The sequence below is a fragment of the Strigops habroptila genome, chromosome 10, assembly GCF_004027225.2.
Source record: "Strigops habroptila isolate Jane chromosome 10, bStrHab1.2.pri, whole genome shotgun sequence".
Classification (NCBI taxonomy): domain Eukaryota; kingdom Metazoa; phylum Chordata; class Aves; order Psittaciformes; family Psittacidae; genus Strigops; species Strigops habroptila.
Window position 1 is genome coordinate 25,096,241 of NC_046359.1, and position 23,181 is coordinate 25,119,421.

General features: G+C 37.4%; 1 protein-coding gene across 5 annotated transcripts in view; it reads left to right on the plus strand.

Moving 5' to 3' along the window:
- ZFAND3 (zinc finger AN1-type containing 3) overlaps window positions 1-19,296 on the plus strand; it is a 142,255-nt gene extending 122,959 nt beyond the window's left edge. For 4 of the 5 annotated variants that reach the window (XM_030499217.1, XM_030499218.1, XM_030499219.1 and 1 more), the window contains one exon: window positions 13,593-19,296. In XM_030499217.1, coding sequence (XP_030355077.1) covers window positions 13,593-13,747 — 155 coding nt within the window. In that variant the 3' untranslated portion in view covers window positions 13,748-19,296. The remainder of the gene's footprint in view (window positions 1-13,592) is intronic. The other variant, XM_030499214.1, reaches the window with a different exon arrangement.
- The last annotated feature ends 3,885 nt before the right edge of the window (window positions 19,297-23,181 follow it).

The window sequence follows — 23,181 nt, forward strand, 5'->3', positions numbered from 1 at the left end:
ACAGTATGCTGGGTGTCTCTGAGATGGTGCTGAATATGACTTCAATGCAAACTGGATAAATCTCATGATAAACTTTTATTAGAACTTAGTGAAATGTCTCATCAAGATGTGATCAAAGTGGTAAGATTGTATTGATAAAACGGTTTCTAGTTCTAACAAGTTTAAAAGCAAGCTGCTTACTACAGCTTAGCAACACAGAAAATCAACATGTCTGAACAGCTGATAACTCAGTTGGTACCCAACTACTTTGTGGCTTGTTTCTCATAAGGTTAATGCATAAGAACCTTTAAGATTCTTTGTTCTTTACTTGGATGAGGGGGGACTGGAAGAATGGAAAATAAAGAGAAGAGGCCATAGTAGTACAAGATGTACATGTTGCATAGTACCGTGGCTTGGATGACAAATTCATTCATGTAGGAAAATGAAAGATAAAGAAGAAGCTGAACTGTGAAAGAGTATAAAATAGGGAGGTAAAGGAACAAACTAAGTCTCAGTAATCTTAAGATTACTTGCCTGGAGGGGCCCAAAAAAAGTAAATATGTGTTTAATTACGCTGATTGAAAACAAACAGAAAAATAAGGGGGGTGGGACAGGCAATTATAAACACCTAATAAGTAGAGAAAAAGAATAATTGAGAGAAACAAAGATACTCTGATTACTAAAATAAGACAAAAAACTTAAGACAGTGCATAAGGAAAATGTATGTCCAAAAAATGCATGTGAAGTCTCCAGATTAATTTCTGTACAGGAATGCACCACATTCCTTTTTATGTGAGCAGTGATCATGAGGGATGTTACTCATGGGAACAAAATCACAAATTTGAGAAGTCACTTGAAAAAAGTAGCTCAAAGGAAAGCTGACCTTAAGGTGACAAAGGAATAAACCCATGGGGAATACATTTATCTTGCACTAGAACAACATTAGAAACAAACTGGCATTACATCTCTTACAAAATTCCCTACCAAATCCTAAACCAACTCCTGACTTAAGTCTGGTGCATTCTAAAGATAATTTGGTGCTTGCCAAATTATCTGTCTCTATATAATTAACAATGGAAAGGACTTTAAAACATTGATGAGTAAATGCAAATTAAAGGAGATCCAACCACTGTGAGAAAGCATTATAACCAAGTTGTAAAAATCTTTAATTTTAGCAGGGACAGGAGCAAAACTTTTTTTAAATATTTGGCAAACGTACCTTCTAAACCACTTCAGAAACTCTTCTCACGTCTACATATGCATATACATATACATATTCACACGAACTCATAAGCATAGCTAAGTAGTATAAAAAAGAGTGTTCTGGTATGTTACTCTGCTTATTTTTCTACATTCCTGTTTTTAATTTATTTTTGTATAAATCTGTAACAACCTGGTGGAATTCTTTTCTTGGGATTTTTTTAAGTGTCCATCACTTCTGTTCTGGTCTTCTGCTAAGCAGAGGGGTAAGAGGAAAAAAGAACAGACTCATATCAAGCGTTTTTGGTAGCCATCAGGAACAAAATGTGTCCCCACAAAAGAGACTGTACCTTTTCTACAGATAACTGTAGACAGATAAGAAGTCTCACTGTAATTCAGTGATAAAACAAGTGGAAGAAAACCAGCTGCAGATTCTTAACTTGTGTAACAGAGCTGCTTGCTCATAAACACAGGAGATGAGGCATTTGTTTGGATTGTGCCAAATAAATTTGGAATGATTTGATTTACTCAGTTAATTTAGAAATTATCTTCAAAAGGACAGGAAGAAAGAAACAAACTTGAATAGATAAGGAAGAAAAAATAAAAGCTCTGACAACTGCACAATCTTTGTACAAAGTAGTCCAACATGTATTGACACTAATATTTCTCTTAAAACTTGGTAAAATATTAAATTGTGGTTCCATTTCCATGGAACCTTTTCCTCTGGAGAAGAATTTGCAATGGTGCTGGTCAATTCACTTTCTAGATGGATAAGGTTTATCTGGTACAAACCAAAATGCCTTCAGGACATGATTATGTGTTGGTATAACAAATATACTTCTACTGATTAACATTAAATACGTGCACTGCTTCTGGAGATTATGAGTCAACCAGTTCAAGAAGAAGTATTAAAAGAAAAATAAATCCTGTTAGTAACTGGTTGCATACTGTAATTCTGGCAAGTCTTCCTGCCAGGCCTTAAGATTTACCATATTCAGCTGTCTTCTGTTGACTGTTGTCCTAAGATAGTTGCTCCCAGAATAGGTGTTTTGCCTCAGCCATTCTGGTAATGCCTGCAGCTTAGCTTACAAGCTTACAGTCCTGCAAGTGTTAAAAAACTCTTGAAGATTGACTTCAAACTGAAAGGAGTTTTTGGTTTGTTTTATTTTATAAAGGTTTTATCTCAATATTATAATTTGATAGGGAATATGAGCTGTTAACTAGTGTTGGTCTGTCCAAGTAGTATGTATTCTGAAAATATTAGAAATTAAAAGCATTTGACAAATTGGTGACTGATGGGTTCCAAGTGTAGGACTCAGAAAAAAACACTTTAGTGCCTAAGCTTTAGAAAATCTGTCCACAGCTTTGAAAGTGTAAATGGAGTTCATGGTCTGCTTATAATTAGGAATCGTAAAATAGTTTGAAAAGGCTCTACTATACTCCCCCAGCTTGTTCAACTAAGGTGGCTTTCTTACAGGATGTGCTGATTCTGATTTCTCCCACCATGCTACTTAAAGTTCTGCAGCAGGCGACTCTCCTGATTCAGTGGTGTATAGTGAGCATGTTAGTTACCTTCTTCAGTCCCAATCAACACATGTTATTGAAATGGTCAGTTGGTCTCTTAAGTCCTTGAGTTCTCCTTAAATAAAACAAGTTAGCATGTTCCTTTTAAAAACAAACCAAAAAAAAGTTGTTTTATTTTTGCATTACTGATGTGGTAAGCCCTTCAGGTTCTATACTATAGTATGAGGGGAAAAAATAAGCATTTTGTCGGTGTGCCACATTAAGTCTCTTCTTTCATACATACCTGTACTGTGGTTAAAGAAGAAAGCAGCATATGAATAAAGTAAAAGAAGATGCAATTTTTAATTGTCTTACTTACACAAGAGATGCATGGCCTAGCTGAGACTATCTTACTTCTAATTTTGTCTCTTTCAGTACCTTTAGGGAAGAAATTTGCTCTGTCTTTGAGTCTTTTTTTTTTTTCTTTTCCTTATCAGAAAATGAAGATAATAGCTACCTACCTGCCAGATGTTCAAGGAAACATTTTTGAAGGTTAAAGTGCTCTACCTTTACTAATCAAAGTTCTTTCTTTACAGTGTTCCTATTTATGCAGTCTCACAGGATTTGATTTGAAGTCAAAATGTTACAGCTTCTCCATGGCTGTGCACTTAGAAAGCTCCTGCTGGTTGGCAGAGGGCCGGAGCAGTCTGTTTTCAAAAGGAGAGATACTGCCTAGGTACTGCATCCCCCATCAAAGTGAATCAAACACATTTGTCCATATTTTAACAAATATCTGTGCAAGGATGTACTGATTTTACTAATATGCTTGATATCTGAAGTAAACAGAGAAGGCCCAAAACCATGGCATAATAATCTGACACATCCCAAAGGAACATTACAAGTTAGTTAAACTGATCATCAAGTAAGGCTTAGGTAGGGTGGAATGATGCCCAGTGAATTTTGTTGGTGAAAATATAAATTCTTCATAGGAAGAAGTACAGGAAAAACATCACACCAATTGCAGCATCAGAACTCGGAGGACAAAATGGATATTGAAAGGAATTGTCAAAATTTACCTCAAAAAGTCAGGATTTTTTCCAGGAACTACAGCTGGTTCACACACACACAAACTAAAGGGGAAGGATGGAAGTGTAGGTGTAAGTGTTTATTTTCCTTTATGGTATAAATAGAGCTCTGAATGGAGCTCTATTTCCCTTTGGTTAGAAGAAGAATTACTCTTGACATAGATTGCAAGAGGTCACAGGAATAGAAAGCTTGCGTGGAGCAGAATGTGTAATCTAAGAGACCCTGGACATAAGGTGTAAATAGGGGATAAAGACATAAAATAAATTTCATTTAGGTTTAAGAGAGCTGCTTCTCTCCAGTGATTTGACCGGCAAGCCTAGCTGATGTCAGACTGTGGATCAATACAGTGCAACCTCTAGAAAGCTATTTAAAACAAGACATAAATAATACAATTCAGGAAATATACTGAAAGGCAAACCTGGAGTCATATTCAGCATGTGGTGATTTGAAGTCAAAATACATGCAGGATTCAGGAGAACAGAATTAATACAAGACGTACAGTATGTTGATATAAACTTCCATTATTCATTCCAGTTCTTTATTAGTAGCTTTATCTTTCACACATTTTCATTGGGCTAAACAAAATGATACACATACATTATTGAATCACTCGGTATTGCTTGCTATTTTAATTAAGTTACTGGGTACACTTGGGCTTTTAATTAAATCCTCAGCTTTTGGCAGAAGTGTATTAGCTCAGGTGGGCTTGGTGTAGAGAGAATTCTAGAAGTATTAATACTCACCTTGCTCTTTTAAAAATGTCAAACACTGCACAAGGACCTGCATTGGTGTTAGGACAGCTCTGTCATCCACCTGCCCTTTCTCAAGAGACTTTTTCTAAGATTTCACACTACTCAAATCTAAATGTCCTGGGTAGGAAACAAATACTTCTTTAAATGCTGGTGTAGCCTATGGAGAACCTAATTTTATCAGAGTACTACCATTTGCAATAGTGTTATCTATTACGGTTTATCTCTGCTTTATTAGGTGTCTATTCTTGGACACTAGAATACCTTTTTGTCATAATTCTGCTTTTTTACTGCATGTCCTGTCCTTTGGATTCATTCTCTCACATCCTACAGGATATAGCCTTGTGAAACTAGAACAATCTGGGAGATGCAGTGTTGTTTCAGTGTGTTCTCAGCCCTGTGAATGTGGCAGTGAATGTTCCTTTTACAAGTGTAGCGGTGATATTACAAGATCACATGATTATTCAAAAAAGCAAACTCTTTTCACCTACCTAAGATCTAAATTTTTCCCTTTGAACCTAGCTTTTCCTCTCCCTCAAGTTAGTTGTACATTGGTGTTCACTCTCTGGCTCCACTATTGATGCTGCAAGTTATTGGGAGCAAAACTGGTCGAGTGTTTTTTGGGTTTGGTGGTTTTTTGCTTTTTTTTTTTTACTCTCTTGTTAAATTTAACTTTTTATTTGGTTGGTTTGGGTTTGTTTTTTTTTTTGCCAATGTACAAGTCTTTTGGGGAAAAATGTTTCAGTTATATTGAGAAAGCATGTGACATTAAAATGTTAATTTCTGTGAAGTTGCATCTATAACCATAGCTGAACTGGGATCTCACCCTAGTTCCACAGATGTTTCACAACTGTGGTTACCCACCAGTTGTGCTAGCTGGTAAGTCAGCTTGTAGTGTCACAACTACTGCTTGTGCCTGATTGCTGTGGGCTGCAACTTATGAGGACAGTGTATAAAGTTGGAAGGGGAGTCTACAGATGAAATGTGTCAGTTAGTGACTTCTGAGGTATAAAGCAGTTTAAAAGTGAGTATTGATTGCATGCTGTATCCATGGGAGTAATCATGTACCTGGGTTGCTGCATTAGACTGTCTCTGATAGATGTTGGCCTTAACTCCTGGATCCATAGTGGGGTGAAGAAGTTGTGATGAACTCTTACGTGTTCTGTTGAGCAAGAAAATTATTTGGTCCAAACCAAAAGATTTAACCACATTTGTTTTGTGGTACATGGCAGAACCGTGATATGATCCTGACTGAGACCTGCAGTATTTAGTAAGACCTGACCCACAGCAAATTTTGAAAGCTTTTACAACTTTTATTATTATTATTGCTATTACAAAGCAATTAAGTATGCTGTCTGTATCACTTTGTTTCAATGTGGGTTCTTTGAAATTCAGAAATAATTTCCTGAAAACCTCAGTTCTGTTCCTGAAGAGGCTCCCTCCTTTTGTGGAGTTGGTATCTACTAGAGCAAAAGCAGGACTTGAATCCAGGAGAGTGCCATATCTTAATTTTTCCCTATTCCAAATACACTGTCTTCAAAGAAACAGGAGGAAACTGTTTCTTTTGAGTTCTTCTTAGTTCCGAAGTCAAGGAGTAGAATAGTGTCTTACGTAGAACCTCCTTAAGGATTGTTGATTCAAAAACCCCCTAAAAAAAATCAGTATGTGCTCTGCCCTCAAGTGATACAAATTCTCTGTTCAAAATTTGTGTCACATTTAATGTAGGAAAAAACAGTTTGACAGCTTTCTGTGCAAGTACTAAGATAAATAGCAAAGTGAATGTGAAATAGGGATAGCACAAACAGGGATAAAACACTGTTTGTTTGCGGAGTCTCCACAGTGCAAAACCACATCTCTTTTGTACTCCTTAAAGCAGCTTCCCAGGCTTATGATCTTCAAGAAAATAGAGAGAAGACCCTTTGAAACACAGATTATACGTGACTGAAATACAAAGTCTTTGCCTTGCAGTCTAAAGAATTCTTGCAGAATCTTTAACCATACCTGTCCAGTGGCTGTTACAGGAGTAAGATGACATCATCTTTATTTTGTATACAACTTTTTCCACTAATTTCCTGGGCAGTTTTTTTCACTAATAGCTTTTTTTCTCTAATGCCTGTTCATACATAGTGCTTTACACTGTTTGTGGTAGACAGCAAAGTAGAGCACGAAAAGAAAAATATCATTGTTCCCTTCTTTTCTCCTAAGCATAAACCCAGTAGTAGAAATACAGAATATGTGCAGCATCTCTGAAGCATCCTGAGTCTCAGACATAAAATTTTATGTAGCGTCAGAGCTGTTTGCTCCTAGCATGAAACCTGAGATTCTGACTGATTTTAAGAGCAGGCTGGAAGTCCCAAGGGCATGTCCAGTCCTGGGAACAGGTTAGCAGATTAAAAGAAACATTCTAACGTGTCTTATACCACTGCTTTTCTTTTCCTCTTTTTGATTCAGTTATTGATCATTTTAGTAGTCTAAGTAAGTTTAGACGATCTATATAAAGAAGAAAATATTGAAGGGCAAGTTGCAGTGACCATAGAAAATGGTTTGAAAAATAAGTTAATAAGAAAAGTACATTTCTTCCTACTGCGTGTTTTGTGAATCTTTTGCAAGCTGTGCTGTTTGTGAAGGAATATGGAACTGAAATGGCTTGAGAGGGCAACTTTTAAGATACTGTACATTAATATTTAAAGACTTCTAAGTTTGAGCACTTACAGGTTAACATTCCTCATCCACTCTTCTTGGAATGGAAATGATAGAAAAGACTGTCTAAAGCTACATTTTGTGGAGTTTTAATAAATACATCTATTTGGTTAAAAAGCTTCACCATAATGTGGTTTACTCCTCTTTCCCCTTGGGAATGAATGACAAGATTCCTAGCCAAGTTATTCCAAACTACTTAGCACTTAATCAAAGTTGATGACATTTTGCGAAACTGAGAAGGGGAAACAGGAGAATAGTTTAGCTTGCTTATTTCCAAAATTGTTGTTTAGCTTGTTGGGATTTGGTTTGGTTTTATAGAAAATGTCAGTAAAACTGAATGTTCCCTGAGTTGTGTAATGAAAGCTGACAATGCCAATGTAGAGCATTCCCCACAGGAGAGAGAGAAGAGATAATTAGAGTATATGCAAGAATGGAGCTGTCTGGAAGGAGAATGATACAAGATATCAGCAGACTAGAATATTTCTATACTGCAAAATAGCAGTGCATGTAAGCTGCACTGGAAGTTTTGCTAGGCTGGATATAGTCCTTCCATTGCTGGATGTTCTTCCTGAACAATATCCAAAATACCGGGGGAGCAAGCCGATTGATTATATTGAAAACCAGAAAGCAAATGTTTTCTGAGGTACTCGACATACAAGTCTTTAGGATCTTGCTTTGTATCTTGGTAGCTGTTTGTTCTACTCTTACATTCATTTCTTCCTATATCATGTCTTGAAAAAATATTTCCGTCCCACACTTTTTAAACAGCTTTGTTGTTAGTATCATTTACCACACATTACGTTATCTTTCCAGTTGGAAGGGACGGGGGAGATGTATAAGTGTTGTTTTGGGGATTACTACATATTTTTGGTGAACTATGTCCAATTATTCTGAACAGTGGCACAGCAGCCCGTATCATTGCATGAGCTAATCTTCTCTGCTGGCTCATCTGCCTGGTTGTGCTCTGTTGTATGATATCCTGTAGATATGTTCACCTTTCAAAGATATGCTGAAGTCTGTTCTTGCACAGAAACGGCACATGAACTCACACATACCTGGTTTGATAATACACCATTGGGGGAGAACTTTTGCAGCACCTTCATCTCTTAAGGTTACAAGGTATTGTTAAGTTCTGTTTGAACCTCTGTTGATTACAATTTCAAATTAGTCAGAAAGGTAAAATTTCTTGTGAAGCACATGAAGAAGTCAAAGCATAAAGCACAAAATGCTGTACAGGAACAAGTGTATGTCATTATCAAGGCTACTTTGAATAGGCTTTTTATAGGGGATCTATACAAACACAAATTGTTTATTAAATAAAATTAAAAAGCTGGAAATGGCAGAAGCTTCAAATTCTGGCAATTTTGCCAGAATGAAAATGATAAATAGCAGTACTAGTAGGCAGGTAAGATGATTCTAAAGTGCCAGAAGCTCTGATTTTGTATGGTAATACTGACTTCACTTTCTTTTACCTACCTATGGGAGCTTCTTTGAATGAATCAGAAGGGGTCGCTGCAGTATATAAAGCTAAACTTTTAGAGCAATTCATGCATGCAATGAAAACATAATTGTCTAGCTTGAACAATTAAGATGATTGATGGTACTTGGCAACGAAAGGCTTCATCTTTTCATTTCAGCAATGATATTTGAATGGCTTAGCTTTTAGAAATGCAAAAATGTATCTCTGCATAAGCAAGGTTGAGTTTTCTTCAGTAGATGGAACTGCTGTATGAGCCATATGACAGGTTCATTGTATGGCAAAGTCCAAACGTGCTCCCTATTCTTAAGAAACAGAAGTATGAATATGCTGACTATCAGGCTAATTGTGGCAACATGCAACTGCTTTTTAGATAATATACATCAAGATGTTTCAAATAGGGAAACTTTTGAAAGTTTTTAAGTCACTTTGTAAATGTGCAAGCTGTATAAATATTTACTAAGCTTATTTGGCACTTCCACCACTTTTCAAAACATGTTCACAAACAAACCAAGCAAATCTGTCATCTTTTAGCAGCTTTCTGAATGTCTTATCTATGAGATGAGGACCAGAATCTCAGGGTGGGAGAAAAGGGAGCTTCCTTTCTATCACAATGCAATTCACATAACAGGGATCATTATATTTATTATATATTTTAAGTAACAGTGTGATGTTCTCCAGTAGTACATCAGAGGAGTCTGGGACTCCATGCCTGGCCAAGGACATCCGCTGGAGCAGTTCCACCAGTGCCATTGTTCTTTCCTATCAGTAGTTTGCAGTAATCCAATTATTGGGCATTTGTGCCATGTTCCAGAAAGTCAGGCCACTTTCTGTTAACAAAGAGGCAAAAAGAAATTTTTTTAAAACCAGGGATCCTCCAAAATCACAATTTGGCTTTTGGGTTGTGGATTATTATGCCATTTAGTTGAAGTGTTTCTGATGCTTCACATACCATTTTATTGGTACTTTAGTAGTTTACTGTTTTCAGAATTTGAAGACAAAGTTAAGAATTAAATGTAGGTTTTAGCTAAAATATTTGCTTATTTTCTTTCCACACTCCCATCTATCCAGTGCTCTTGAATGTAATGATAAGGAAAATGCAGTTCTTTTTCATCATCACCTATACACAGCAAACTGTAGGTCTGTGGTATTCTCTGATCTTGAATATGGAAGATTATTTTGTTTTCTGTCCTCTCCAATTGCCTTTTCTCAATATATACCTCAGGGATGATGAAAGCAACCTCACAGTTGCTTGTGCGGGATCTTAGACTTCCTCTGAATGACTCATACTTTATGGGTACAAGTAAGGCAGAGATGGTACAGTGCTTTATGGCTTTAGCCATTTATGCTGTGGTGATGAAATGGAAGTGAATTTTTGATGATAAATTGTGAAGTAGTTTCTGGGATGCTTAGAGGAGCTCAAAGGTTTTGAGACATTCCATAATGGAAATTTCCATGAAGTTTGCATTAGAGGCCTGAAGTGATTCATAGTTTACTTCTAACATCAGAAAACAACAATTGCAGTGGTATGAGAGGTATTATTACATTTACTGGACTGAAATAATCTATGCTTGGAATGGATGTCTGGCATATTTTTGGTTGATGACGAGGGTAAACTAACTTTAGCTGGCAGATGGATTCCCTTTTCCCATGCTCTTTCCCCTAGCAGAACGTTATTCATTTTGTCTTCTAGATACAGTGTGCTAAAAGAAGCATTTCTGCAGTAAAATCCTTTAGGGAAGACAACCTATCTTCCCATAACGAACTTACTTAACTGTAAATACATGTGAGAGTTCATTTATCTAACTTGCTTTATAATCATAAAAGCAGAGTTCTCAGGAGAAAAGTTTAACCTCTAAATATGCATTGGCTTTAAGGAACAAAACAGAAGTACATATATTGGCCTTCTGCCCCAGTGCATGTAATAATATAACTGTTGTAAAAACTGATGGTCTGGATACAACATCAAGTGCTTGTGCAGGTGCAGACCACAGAATGTCCACTCTGATTTCCAGACCAGTGAAGAAGCAAGGAGTGAATATAGCAGTAATAACTTAACTGAATATATCCACTCTGAACTAATCAGAACTGCTGTTACTCAATTAGCTACTATACAGCAATATTCAAGTCCTTTAAATTAAATTTAAAAACCTACAAAAATACAAGTTCCAATCTTTAAAGTGACTTTGGCATTTGGAGCAATTTTGGGACTAGAGATCTGAAGTCTCTTTTTGGAAATGAGACTTCCAGAAGATCTGCATTGCTAAATCAAAGAGAATAAACCCCCTCCATAACAACAGCCAATATACGCAAAACTATTTTAGTAATGTTCAAAATGTGCTTAGGTATTCTTCCATTAGGTATTATCAGTTCTAATTAGCAGGTATATGAATAACAGGTTTAGATTATTTAGTTGCTGAAATCAGAAATACTTTTCCCATTGTCTGGGAAAATGAAAATCACATGGCATTCTTTGTGGACAGTTAGTGAAATGCTGTTCAAATATGCACAAGTAAATAATTGACAAACAGAAAAAATATGTTTAATCTGGAATAAATATAGCATATGCTACAGATTTTCCTACATTAAAACACATGCATAAGAACTAAACTGTATTCAAAAAAGACATGAAGATATGGCAGATGAGGGGGGAGGACAGGGGATGGGGAGCAGCAGAGTGGAAAGGAACGCCATGGAGTTATACTGGTCTATAGAAGGCAGGAGGCTTTGTAGAAGGTGAGGAGATGGGGCAATTGAAAGTGATAAATCATGCAGTATATCTATTTTCTTATTAGATTTATAGAATTGTCAAAAAGGTCTTGCTGAAGCTGTGTAGAACACTGTACACATGTTCAAGAGCTCTTTTATATAACATTAAATAGAGTTTATACATATGCTTGTTAACCATGTGGAGAGAATCTGTAAAACCATCAGGATTTAAAACCAGTTTTTACCTACAGTAGACTGAAACAACTTCAGCCCAGTCCGTAGCTCCAGGATTTCTTACATCTGTTCTTACACATCCATTGCAGATAAGATGAAGAACTTGATTTTTGAGCTCATCTAGTCAGGTATTTATGTATTCTTGTGCCTGTAGTGGACGTTGGTTCAGTAATTTGAAGTTTTATTTCAAGAAATAAGGGAAGTCTTCCCTCCATGCTTTCTGTGAGAGAGAATTGAGTAAAATGCCTGTTCAGTAATGAAGCTATAGTCCAAGGATGTTTTCATTTTAACAACGAGACCTTGATTTTTTCGCACCTCAAGAAAGATATTTGTTACATTGGAGTATGTGGTATGACCCAGATTGAGATTGAAGTGGAGGCAATGATCACAAGGGTGAGACAGATACCAATTCAATCTGCATCTTTCCATCCATATTTCTGAATAGCATATACCAATACAGCAAACCTGTCTTTTTTGCTTTGTTACTAGTAGTGGATTTCAAAGCCAGACACAGATAATAGACATGGCTTTTCACAGCTGGTGCTACTGAAACAAAGAGCAAAGATAAATCATTTTTTCTTCACTTTTTTTTTTTTAATAATTCCATGTGTGATACTCTCTCCTTTTCTGTTTTCTTAACAATCACACTAACATAAAGGTAGCCTGTTGTTGTCTCCTACAATTGATGTTTTATAGTCCAGGATCTTAAAATACTTAACACACATTTTTTTTTTTATATATATATGTGTGTGTGTGTGTACTAGGCACAAACAAACACACTCTCAATCATTCACTCATTTTTATCCTTTTCCGTCTCAAAAATCAACATTTTGTGGGTTTAATATCTTCTGAGCATTCAAGGAGCAGCAGTAATGTAAAGCATTGAGTGAGAGGCAGAGTGATGTTCCTTGCACCATCAGGCAGGAAAAATATTGCAGCATAGGCAATATCATACTTGGTTTCATATACAGTGGCCTACATGAACCCTGTAACTGTGTCACTTTTTCCCCTACTATATCATCTTAATACTACTTACTGCTATGTAACATTGACTTTAGAGGCAGGAAATTTGAGGCAGTTTCTTTACTGTTATAAAGAGTTAGGGACAAATAAGAAAAAAAGTTTATTTTCTTTGTAGGCTAGAAAGGGGTGGCTACAGAAGATGCCCTCCTCACCTGTAGGGAAAAGTATTGACATGTGGTTCTGAGTCATCTGCTCCCTGGAAAACTGAGTAACATTGACTAGCTTTAGACAAAGAGACAGTAACCTTCATCTTTTCAGCTACAGAGCAAGATGATGTGGCACGACATGTCCCTATGTCAAATGCCTGCTCACCCCCTGTGGTTAGTGTCAGAACAGTTCATGAAGAGAAGCTTCTGAAAACTGGCGTAGTAGTGGAGCCATGAACTCTCCTCTCCTGCCGTCACTGCCAGCTTGGGGCACTGGCAGTAAGGAGAAAGCAAGGTGCTTACATTTAACAGATCTGACTGGAATGCCTGCTTGGGAGCTCAACCTGCAGTACTATAGGCATGAATTTCAGAAATGACAGCCAGCTCCACATAAAGTGGAAGGGATTTCAGTGAAGGTGATCAGCTTTTTCTTTTTGCAACATTAGCTTTGTTACTGTGTGGGCATACCTACTTTAGATGATTTGGGGCACTTCCTCTATAAGGTGAGAGGAAAAAAAAAAAAAAAAACAAAAAACAAACCAACAGCAAAGCTGGTATGGCTTAAGCTTTGGTACTGTGTTGATAAATACTCAAGAAAATACAGTAAATAATCAGATGGTTATTAATGCCCTGTAATGAAGGTAAGTAAAAGCTTAAAGCTGGCATTAATATTTGAGAACTGAGTAATCCCCTGGTAGGTGATCCTTCTTTTCTGATTCAGGTAAGATTCTGCCACTTTAACCAAGTCCCTAACTGTATTTTTTTTCTTCTCCCTTTCCATGGTAGGTTATGTGTTCTGTATGTTACATCGCCTGCCTGAACAACATGACTGCACATTTGACCACATGGGACGTGGGCGTGAGGAAGCCATTATGAAAATGGTGAAACTGGATCGGAAAGTAGGGAGATCTTGCCAACGCATTGGCGAAGGATGTTCCTGAGTGCAAGACTGCAACCAAATGCTGTTCTCTTAGTTCACTAATGTTAGCCTTATTTAGGACAAAGTCAGCCAGACACCTTGTACTAGGCAAGTTTCAGACTACAGCCAATCAGTTTCCTTTCTTTAGCCAACCGTCCTGGTACTGTAGTTTAGGGGTTGATGGTGGTTGAAATTGATTTCTGGCTGGTTACTAAGGTGCCTGCTAGCCACCGTATAAAAATAAAACATGAAGAAATACTATTTTTGAGCATGGCTAGTGGATTTAAACAAAACAAGAAAAATCCAAAGGCTTCTGTTATTGCTGGAGTCACTCTAAAAGCCTTACGCTGGAAACATTCCAGCTGCAGAGTTAAAACAAATAGTTGTATAGAAGCTGGTGTAAAAGTTTGCTATGCACATGGCTTTCGGACAAACTGTTTAATGTGCAGCCTTTCACCTCTTCACTGCTAGTGAATCCTGAGGAGGTGAAATACTACTAAGAGCAGCAATCGCAGCTGCTTAAGCCCAGAAGACCTGACTGGTCACTCGTGCCTTCATCGCGTGTGGCTTTTGAGTTAGGCAGTGTCACCAGCATCAGGGATTCTGTTGGGGTAGGAACATCTTTCTGGTTCTTCCCAGGAAGCCAAAAAGAAGGGGACAGAGATTCTTATGAAAAATTTTTATATCTATCTTACTATAAAGAACCTATCAGGGTTTTTTTTCTTTTTTTTTGTTGTTCTTTTTTTTGTTGTTGTTGGGTTTTTTTCCTCTTTCTTCTCAGTTAAATTATGACCTCACTTTAAAGCCACCTCCATCCCAGAACAGTAAATGGTGCATACTTTTTACATGGCATCCAGAGATACTATGAGTTGTGTGAACAGATTCCACATACCTTGAGCAGTGCAGCCATTCCCACTGGCCGAAACCTGATTGGCTCTCGTTTGCCTTTTGCTAAGTGCAGGTATCTGATAATTGATCAAATAAGGCTAATTCACAGCACAGTAGCCATGGCTGGATTCTACAGACTGACTTTCTGTAGCTAGACTTATATATTGGGGGGAAAAAAAAGGACATTTTGTAGCAAACGGAATTCAGTAACAGTATTGGGGAACAACCGGTAAAACACCCTTTATCAGATTGAGTTTGTGTTCCTCGCTTCCAGAGTGTCAATGAGATAATCAAATGGGCTCCACCAGCCCTCTTTCTATGCAGCTGAACGCACTCATGAAAATCTCTGCCCGCATCTATTGCAAAGCAAGTATAGCAAGTGAATGTGAAAAGCATTACATGGAGTAGAATGTTTTGGATTTGGTTAGACCTATGATTCTGTATTACAGTATGTCACGTTGAGCTGAGCTGAACTGAATCGCACCAGTCTTTTCAGTTTGGAAGAAAAAAAAGCAAACATAATTGGCATGTCTTCTGCTGCACACAGGGTTTATGCAGGTAAAAAGGATTTGTACCCGTATGGCCCAGCTTAATCCCGACTGAATTCAGCTTCTCAGCCTATATTAGTAAGGTGTTAACAATCAGGTAAATTTGTAAAGAAAACCTGAGGGAGGGAAAGATTTTTGTCTCATCTTCAAATCCTGGGCAGATATAAAACATCAGAGGGGTGAAGTAATGTACCACTTGTAAAAACCCCAGCGTTTTGAGAGTAAGCTTGGATGAGTCATCTTCCATTCTACTTGTTACAGGTAACTAACTCCTTATAGGCCAAATTAGATTGTTACTTTGGTAGCCAGCTAGGAGCATTTAACAAGGAGACAACTAATTTAAATAAAAAATTATATATTTTCATCTCCACACATACACACTCAGCATCTGACTGTATTAGCATTAATTAACCATGAAGCAAATCAGAAGTGCCCCATCGTATCATTATAAAATGCAAACTATCCAAAAGGCAAGCTGGTTTCTTATTACTGGTATTAGTCAAGAAAATAAAACCAGCAGCAAAACCTTCTGTAATGTGCTGCATTTTCAGGCAATGGTCTTGGTGAGAGGGACTGTCCAAGGATATTATTTACATTTGCCATGAGGAGTTTAAGAAAACATGGATTTTGGTGGCTGCTGTGATACGCACTTTCTTTTCCTACAAAATCCTACCATAGCGTTTGATGGGCATTCTGATTGACGCATAAGACTTTTCTGCATTAATACTGAAGATGCTATTTTGTTCCTCCTTAATACTCTCTTTAATCTCGTCGCAAGTGCACAGATGGTTTCAAGGTGGCTCTTGAGAGAACACTACTTAAAAGTTCATGTAAATTATGGACAATGTTCACTTTAAACAAAAAGTTGGGGCGGGGGTTGTTCCTTTGCAGTATCTGTTCTGTGAAGTTTGTTAAACGTAAAGAAAGCTTAAGTTCTTGTATCTTAAAAGAAGATCTTATTTAACCCTTTTGTGTTCTAGATTTACTTACACATGTAGCCTAGACCTCAGTTTTAGTTTAACATTGTGAAAATATTAAAAGGATCTTGTAACTTTATTCTTTTTCCTCATGCTAAAAAAAAAAAAATTAAACCAATCAGATTAAAGTTTGAATTCCTTTCTGCCTATTCCAACAGGTCTTGCTATTTTGCACCTTTTCTCCTGCAGGTTTATTTAAGAAATACAAATGGGGAAAATACCAACATTAGGTCACTAACTTCAAGCTGAATTTACAACTGATGGAAGGTGGACAGTATTTTCTGCCAGTTTGGAAGGGGAAATTAATCTTTCTGCTGGGTTTCAAGTTTAGTCATTTATTTTGTAAGCAAATCTGGCTAAATCTACTGTAGCCAATTCGGTCAATTTAATTTTGAGGTTAGATACAGAAATCAAATGAACTGTTTTCATTTGATTCGTACTCTTAAGACAACTGCGTACTGTACACTTATCTCATTGGCATCAAAGTTCTAATGTCTTAAATGTTCTTTCATGCATTTTGACAACTTCTTCATCTAGAGGAGCTATATTCCAAATCATAATGGGCTGTATTAATAATGGATAAGTAGAGGAATAACTTGTTTCTTAATCATTTAGATGCTAGAAATACAAGGCTCATTAAAACAATGGATTGTATTAGAGGAAGAGAGAATATCAAGATAATTATTTAAAAACAATTTCGAAAATTGTTGGGTATTGAAATTGGGCCCAATTCATGGGATATGTACATGGGATAAGTACACCCATTTTTTTTCCAAATTCATATGGTATTTTCAGTTATAAAACTGTGATTCTTGAACAAGATGGCTGTATTAAGTAAAGGTAAGTTACATAAAACAACTGTGCCTTTGCATCAAATTTCAGGCCTACAGCTGGGTGTGAGCCAAGGCTTCAAAGAAAAGTAAGAACTGCCATGAAGGTTGCTATGCCAGTGCCTGTCTTTAACTGCACTGGTTTCTGTCTTGAAGCAGTTTAGTGTCTTCAATGAGAAGCAACGTAACTGTAAACTGAAGTACCTGAGAACATGAACTCCTCTTCAGTAGCGCAGAGGCAACACCCTGAGAAGAGTCCTGGTGCAATTATAGCAATCTGAAAGTAATATTTAACTGCTTTATTTACTCCGTGAAAGGTGATAAATACCTTCAAAACTTGAATTTTGCATGGCTTTCTTCTTTTGGACAAACTGTAGTCTCCTGGCCTCGTGAACACAATGTCCTGTTTATATTAACTTTGTACTCATTGTGGTGTTTAGTTCATTCTAGTCCTAGCAGTTCCTTCTGTGACTATGCTACAGCTTAGATATAAATCTCTAAAGGATAAAAGCGCTTTTTTAAAACTCTTACAATGACTATTTCAGTACAAAGACTCACCAGGGAAGAAAACTGATGCTACCGGTGTCATAAAAATACAAGTTTTATACTCAAGAAATGCACCAGTGGAATAATTGACAGCACCTATGCTCACAGTTGATGTGTACACAGTTAAGTGCCCAGACGAATTAACATTCTCTTTGTTGTAGTGTAGTTACTGGAATTGTCAGTCATCAGTGCAACAGCAAAGAGAAGGCCTAATCAAAAGTAATCTCTTAACGTCACACTGAGATTGTAGCCAATGCATGCTGGAAGTAAATCTGTATGCTCCTGAGAACTTTTACACCTAGAAAACTAATGGCAATGTTTAAGACAACACTACTTTACTTAAAATGACCTGTATTTACTGGCACCAGATGTTTATTTCATCACTCAAATACCTGATTAGAATTCTGCACACAGAACAAAAATAATGCAAGCAGTAGTAAACCATGGTTCACCAGAAAAGCTGATGGGGCAGGATCTGCTTTATAAGAATACAGTCCCTATGTAACCAGCTCATAATCTTACCCTTAGCTGAGACTGTGTCTGTGCATACTTTGCTACACAAAGGAACACACTGAAAAAACTGTTAGAAAGTATTCACAATGCACACTTGACATGGTGAACTTGGGCAGTAGTAGGCTTTCTCTCTCACGATCAGCAGCTTTTCCAGGAGAACAAACTTCAATGCTGCTGAAAAGAGTCACTCTTAAATAACAGTTATCAAAGACATCAGTGATAACAACATACTTTTCTTTCTCTTCCTAGTCTTGATTCATTTTTCTTTTTTCGTTGAGGCAGTCAGCATGTGCAAGTGGGCATTTGAAAGTAGTTCCACATGAATGTTGCTCTTTTTGGCTTTTCAGTACTCACCACAGGAATGAAAAAAAAAAAAAAAGGCATTAACTTTGTTCTTGCAAGCAGATTAAAATACAGACATTGGTCTATAGAAGTGATAACCTCCTTGTGTATTTTACTATAGTGATAATGCTGTTTCTTCAATTAACTGAAATTTAATGCAGACATGATTTACTTGTTCTGGATGTTAGGCTATGGGTTGTTTGAACTTCAGTTCTATGATATTGTTCACATACACCTTCCCATAAACTCTGCATACCTCATCTTCCAATCCAGAGTTGAGTCAGGAAGAAAGAAGGTGTGAAAGCAGGAGGCAGAGGATGCAAATTGACAAGTGCTTAGTGATCACATCCATCTTCCTCTTCAAGTCAGCTCAGATCAGATCATAAAATGGTAAAGACACAAATATTTACTTGCCAAACAGCACCAACTTTTTTGACTCGGTACTACAGAAAACTGTTTTGCTTTATCTTTGTGAATATACCTGTGTAGAGTCAGTTCTGCAACATATGATGTTATATGCAAGGACTATCTAATTAGAAACCATTTTTGAGGGATTATTTAGTAATAACTACATATTTTGCTAAAGGACCTTCCTATTTTGCAATATGCTATTTTCTTCGGAAGAAAAATAAGCAGAACTTTATAAGACTAACTGTAAATGATTTCAAATTCAGCACATGCATCTGAAGCAGTAGGAAAAGATTACTGAAATTTATATATAGTTTTTAAAAATTACTGCATCCTCTAACAACAGGGGTTTGTTCTTCAGATAGTAGCAAGTGTTGATGGCAATGGTTTAACCATAAGCAGAATGTTCCTTCTGCTAAGTTTGTGCAAAGCTAATAACACACAATAGGATGCTGTGAGTTAATAACTTGCAGCACAGTGCAGTGACTGTGTAAGTAATGAGAATAAAATTATAGAGACTTACTCTTGTCTGTCGGCTCTCCCTTCACACGGAAGGACGGGAGATGGCACCCACTCTTTCCTCGTTGTTTAGTTCCTTTTATTCTTTTTTCAGCTGCAGAAGTCACTTCCCTCTACCAAGCAAGCTCAGGGAGAATGGAGAACTGTATTCTAACTAAACAGTTCAGGATGTACCTCTGTATCAGAGATGCAACATACTCTCTTCAGGGTTCTCAGAACATTTGAAAATGTTGGGGTTTTCTTCTCAGTTTAAATTGTTTGGGGTCTCTTTGAAGCAAAGTAGCAATCCTTAAGAAAGAAAGGAAAAGCATAGCATTGTATCATCCTTTGAAAGGCCAGCCTGCATGATCAGCACTTCTGCATTAAGAAAGCTGAATGAAAGGTTCATTGTTAACATGCTTAGTCTCACCTCTCTTCAGTGGAGCAAATAAAAATGAAAGACTCTTAGAGGAGGGAGAAGATAATCTGAGCCTTCTACTAGTGCAGCTAAATTCAGAGTTCATTCTTCATTCAGCACTGTCTATTTTTTTTTTCCTTCCTTCTCCTGCAGTGTTTAAGGTATGCTACATTTGCTTTAGATTCCTGAAAAATTTAGTTTGACCAGTTTCTGGAGACGTCTTTTGACAGGAAGATGATGAGCTCCAAGAATAAGTTAAATTTTAAGTTAACCACTGTTGGCTAGCACATTTTAAAATGATGGCTAGCTGAAAAGGTTTTAACAGATCTACCCTTACCAGCTTTGCATGAATCCTGCTCCTTTGGGATAGTACATCATGTGCAGCCAGACTGTCTGCATGCAGACCTTCCTCCTCATTACCCCCCATGTTTATATAGATTAAAATACTAATCAGGTAAGCTAACTAACTTTTGTTAGTTACAAAGTCTATAGCTATCCTCAATTCACACTGCACACCCCTTTTTTTTTTCTTTCTGGTTTTGACTCTTTGGTCTCAGGTTGTCTCAAAAATAATAGTTCCAAATAGATCTTTCCACACTTGGACACACACCCCTACCTCCTGGAATATCAAGTGACTGAAACAGAATTAGGCTGCTGGGCTAAAAACAGTTTTCACTTTCTGCTCACTCATATACATATGATCAGTCCCTGCCTGGCTTGTCTTCTGGGGAAATGTAGCATGTCCCAATATCTCAATTTGCCTGTTTAATAGTAGCCATAGTTTAATCATTATCAACTACTATAGACTTAGTCCTGGAGGCACTATTATACTCATTTACAATTCTGTTAAAAATAGTCAACAGCTGAGAAGTTTGAATGCTCACAGTTGGATTACTGATATTTTTCATTTACATGTGTCACGCTATCCTAGGGGCATGGAACTCTGAAGGGTGCATGCTAGGTGATGCTGACCATATTCCAGCTGCCTCCTTAATAGCAATACTTTGCCTCTGTTTGAGGCAGCCATTCCTGCTAAATTAGTGGGAGCAGGGAAATAGATGCTATTTGAAACTTGTTATCCAATACCTCTGTCAGCTTATGTTCTGGCACCCATGCACGCCTTAATTTCTCTACTCCCTGGTTTCTGTTTGCTGAAATTGCTGTAGGGTCCTCCAGCACCTCCTTTTGGGTTTCTCCATCACCCCTTTTGCAGATTCTCCCTCATCAACTACACTGCCTCCCCTCCCAGATTGTCATGTTCAAAGACAGGTCTATGTGATCACAATGTAACAGTAGAGATGCTCACATCTAAAGGTACTGAGGCTTGTATTGCCAGCAGCTGTTTCCATCTGTAATGAAAATTTTAAGTGTTAAATGACTGTTGCTGTTTAGTATATGAAATTCCTACACCTGTCTTAATACAGTATAGCAAACAACATGTACTTTCAGTTCAAATCCCTTCTTCGTCACTCTTAACAGTCTCTGTGGACCTTCTCAATACAAGGAACCTTAAAAAGCTATCATCTTGATACTACAGCCACTAGAGAGATGCAAGCAGTGTTCAATAGTACCTGTACAGGTACTGAATACCCATCCAGACCAAGAATAAAAAATGTTCTTTGTTCTGCCTTTAATTCATTCTTTCTATTGTTAACCCAATGTTGTTATTCCATGGATAAAATATAAAGCTATTGCTCATTTGCCAAGTAAAGCTAAATGTTTATCAATCACACTGATTGATTTAAAGTTCTTAGCATGTAGCTGATACTGTGGGTTTCTTTTTGGTTTCTTTACATCAAGCTTCATGAAGATAATTCTCAGCTATTACAACTACTGAAACAGGCAGATTTGATTGACATAGAAAACTTAAATTGCATAAATTTGAACCAGTTCCTTGCCTTTGCTGCTCTCAGTCTGGATTATAAAAGTAAAGCCATTTACACTGCCTCAGATGCATGCATGTGCACGTTGTCCACTGGCTCAGCAGCTGCAGTGGTGCTCTGCACTGTTATCGCAAGACCTGAAAGATCTCAGGATTCACAGAACCTAGCATCCACAAGTCCCTGAAGGCAATCAAGTTGTATATTGTACCTGCTCTTTCTAACCATGTTTGTTGTGCGAAACAATAAAATTGTTTATAAAGAGATGTAACACATTAAACAAGAAAGTGCTGATCTGTGATTGAATTGTGCTTTTTGGGGTGGCCTTCTTTTGTCAGCCTTTGGCTGATAGCAGAAAGGTAGGGAAGGAAATTCAAGCACCTATGGAACTTAAATCTCGCCACAGAAACTGAAAAGTGCTAGGCCCTGTGCAGTTTGCAGACATCCAGCAGGGCAGAAAGATTAATGCAGCCTTTAACTATTTATTTCACACCATCCTTGATTCAGTCACTTAACATCAGTATGGATCAGTGTTCCTTAGCCAACATTCAGCACCTTTCTAGAGTGAACACAAGGAGGATCAATTATTTTGAGAGCAGTCTGAAGATCAAACATCCTAGATAGAGCTAAATATCTACCAGAAGGATTACACAGTTTTGTGTAAAATGTACTGAAATAGAATTCATGCATTTTGAATACAACAGTACATTTCTGATTTCTCAGAAAGCACCATGGAAGCTGAGACTGTGGCATAAAGCAGAAAGCACAAAAGGCAATAAGATTCCCACACCATGTAATTCTTCACAGTAAGACAGTCTGACCCTTGCTGTTCTTCCTGTTTGTGGATTTCTTGGTGTAATTTTCTGTTTGAGAGCTTAACTGTTAACTACAGTCTGTGGATACTGTATAATTCCATTACTAGATAACTGCTACTTCAAAGCTTATGAGAATAATGTAAGCATTAAGTCTTAGAATGCCTAATTTTTATCCTTTATTTTAGAACATACAGCTCAGCGGTTGATCCACTAAATACAGAAAAACAGAGAAAGCTAAACTATTGAATTCTTCCAAGGAACCTGTGTAAACTCTTCCTGCACAGAATTCATCAGCATGTTAACTCAGAGCTGCCAGGTAAACAGTCTTCAGTTTAAAAAAAATCCCCAATGATAAAGTGACCTGCTCACTTCAGCCAGAAGCACATTCCTCATGCTATCCTTCTGTTGCGTACAAATTATTCAATCTGCTATCCATGACTACTGGGGCCCTGATTGTGCCAGCATAGCCAGACAAATAAAAGTAAAAGCATCGCACACCAACTCTTAGAGTCAATGAAGGAGGCTGAACTTCAAAGGTTTGCACAGATAAAGGGTTTACATGACGCTGTTCTAACCATTCCTCTAGCTACACCAGGCCTAGGACACTCACAGGCTAGTCTCACACACAGGCATTACCGGATCAGAGATGACAGACTATGCAACCTTTACCTGCAGCGGTTCAGGAATTTGTTCATGTAATTTGGCAAGGACAGAGAAGTATCCACTTATCCCAAATTTATCTGGATGTGGTAGGCAGCTCTGATACAGTTACAGTCCAAACCCACCCATCTAG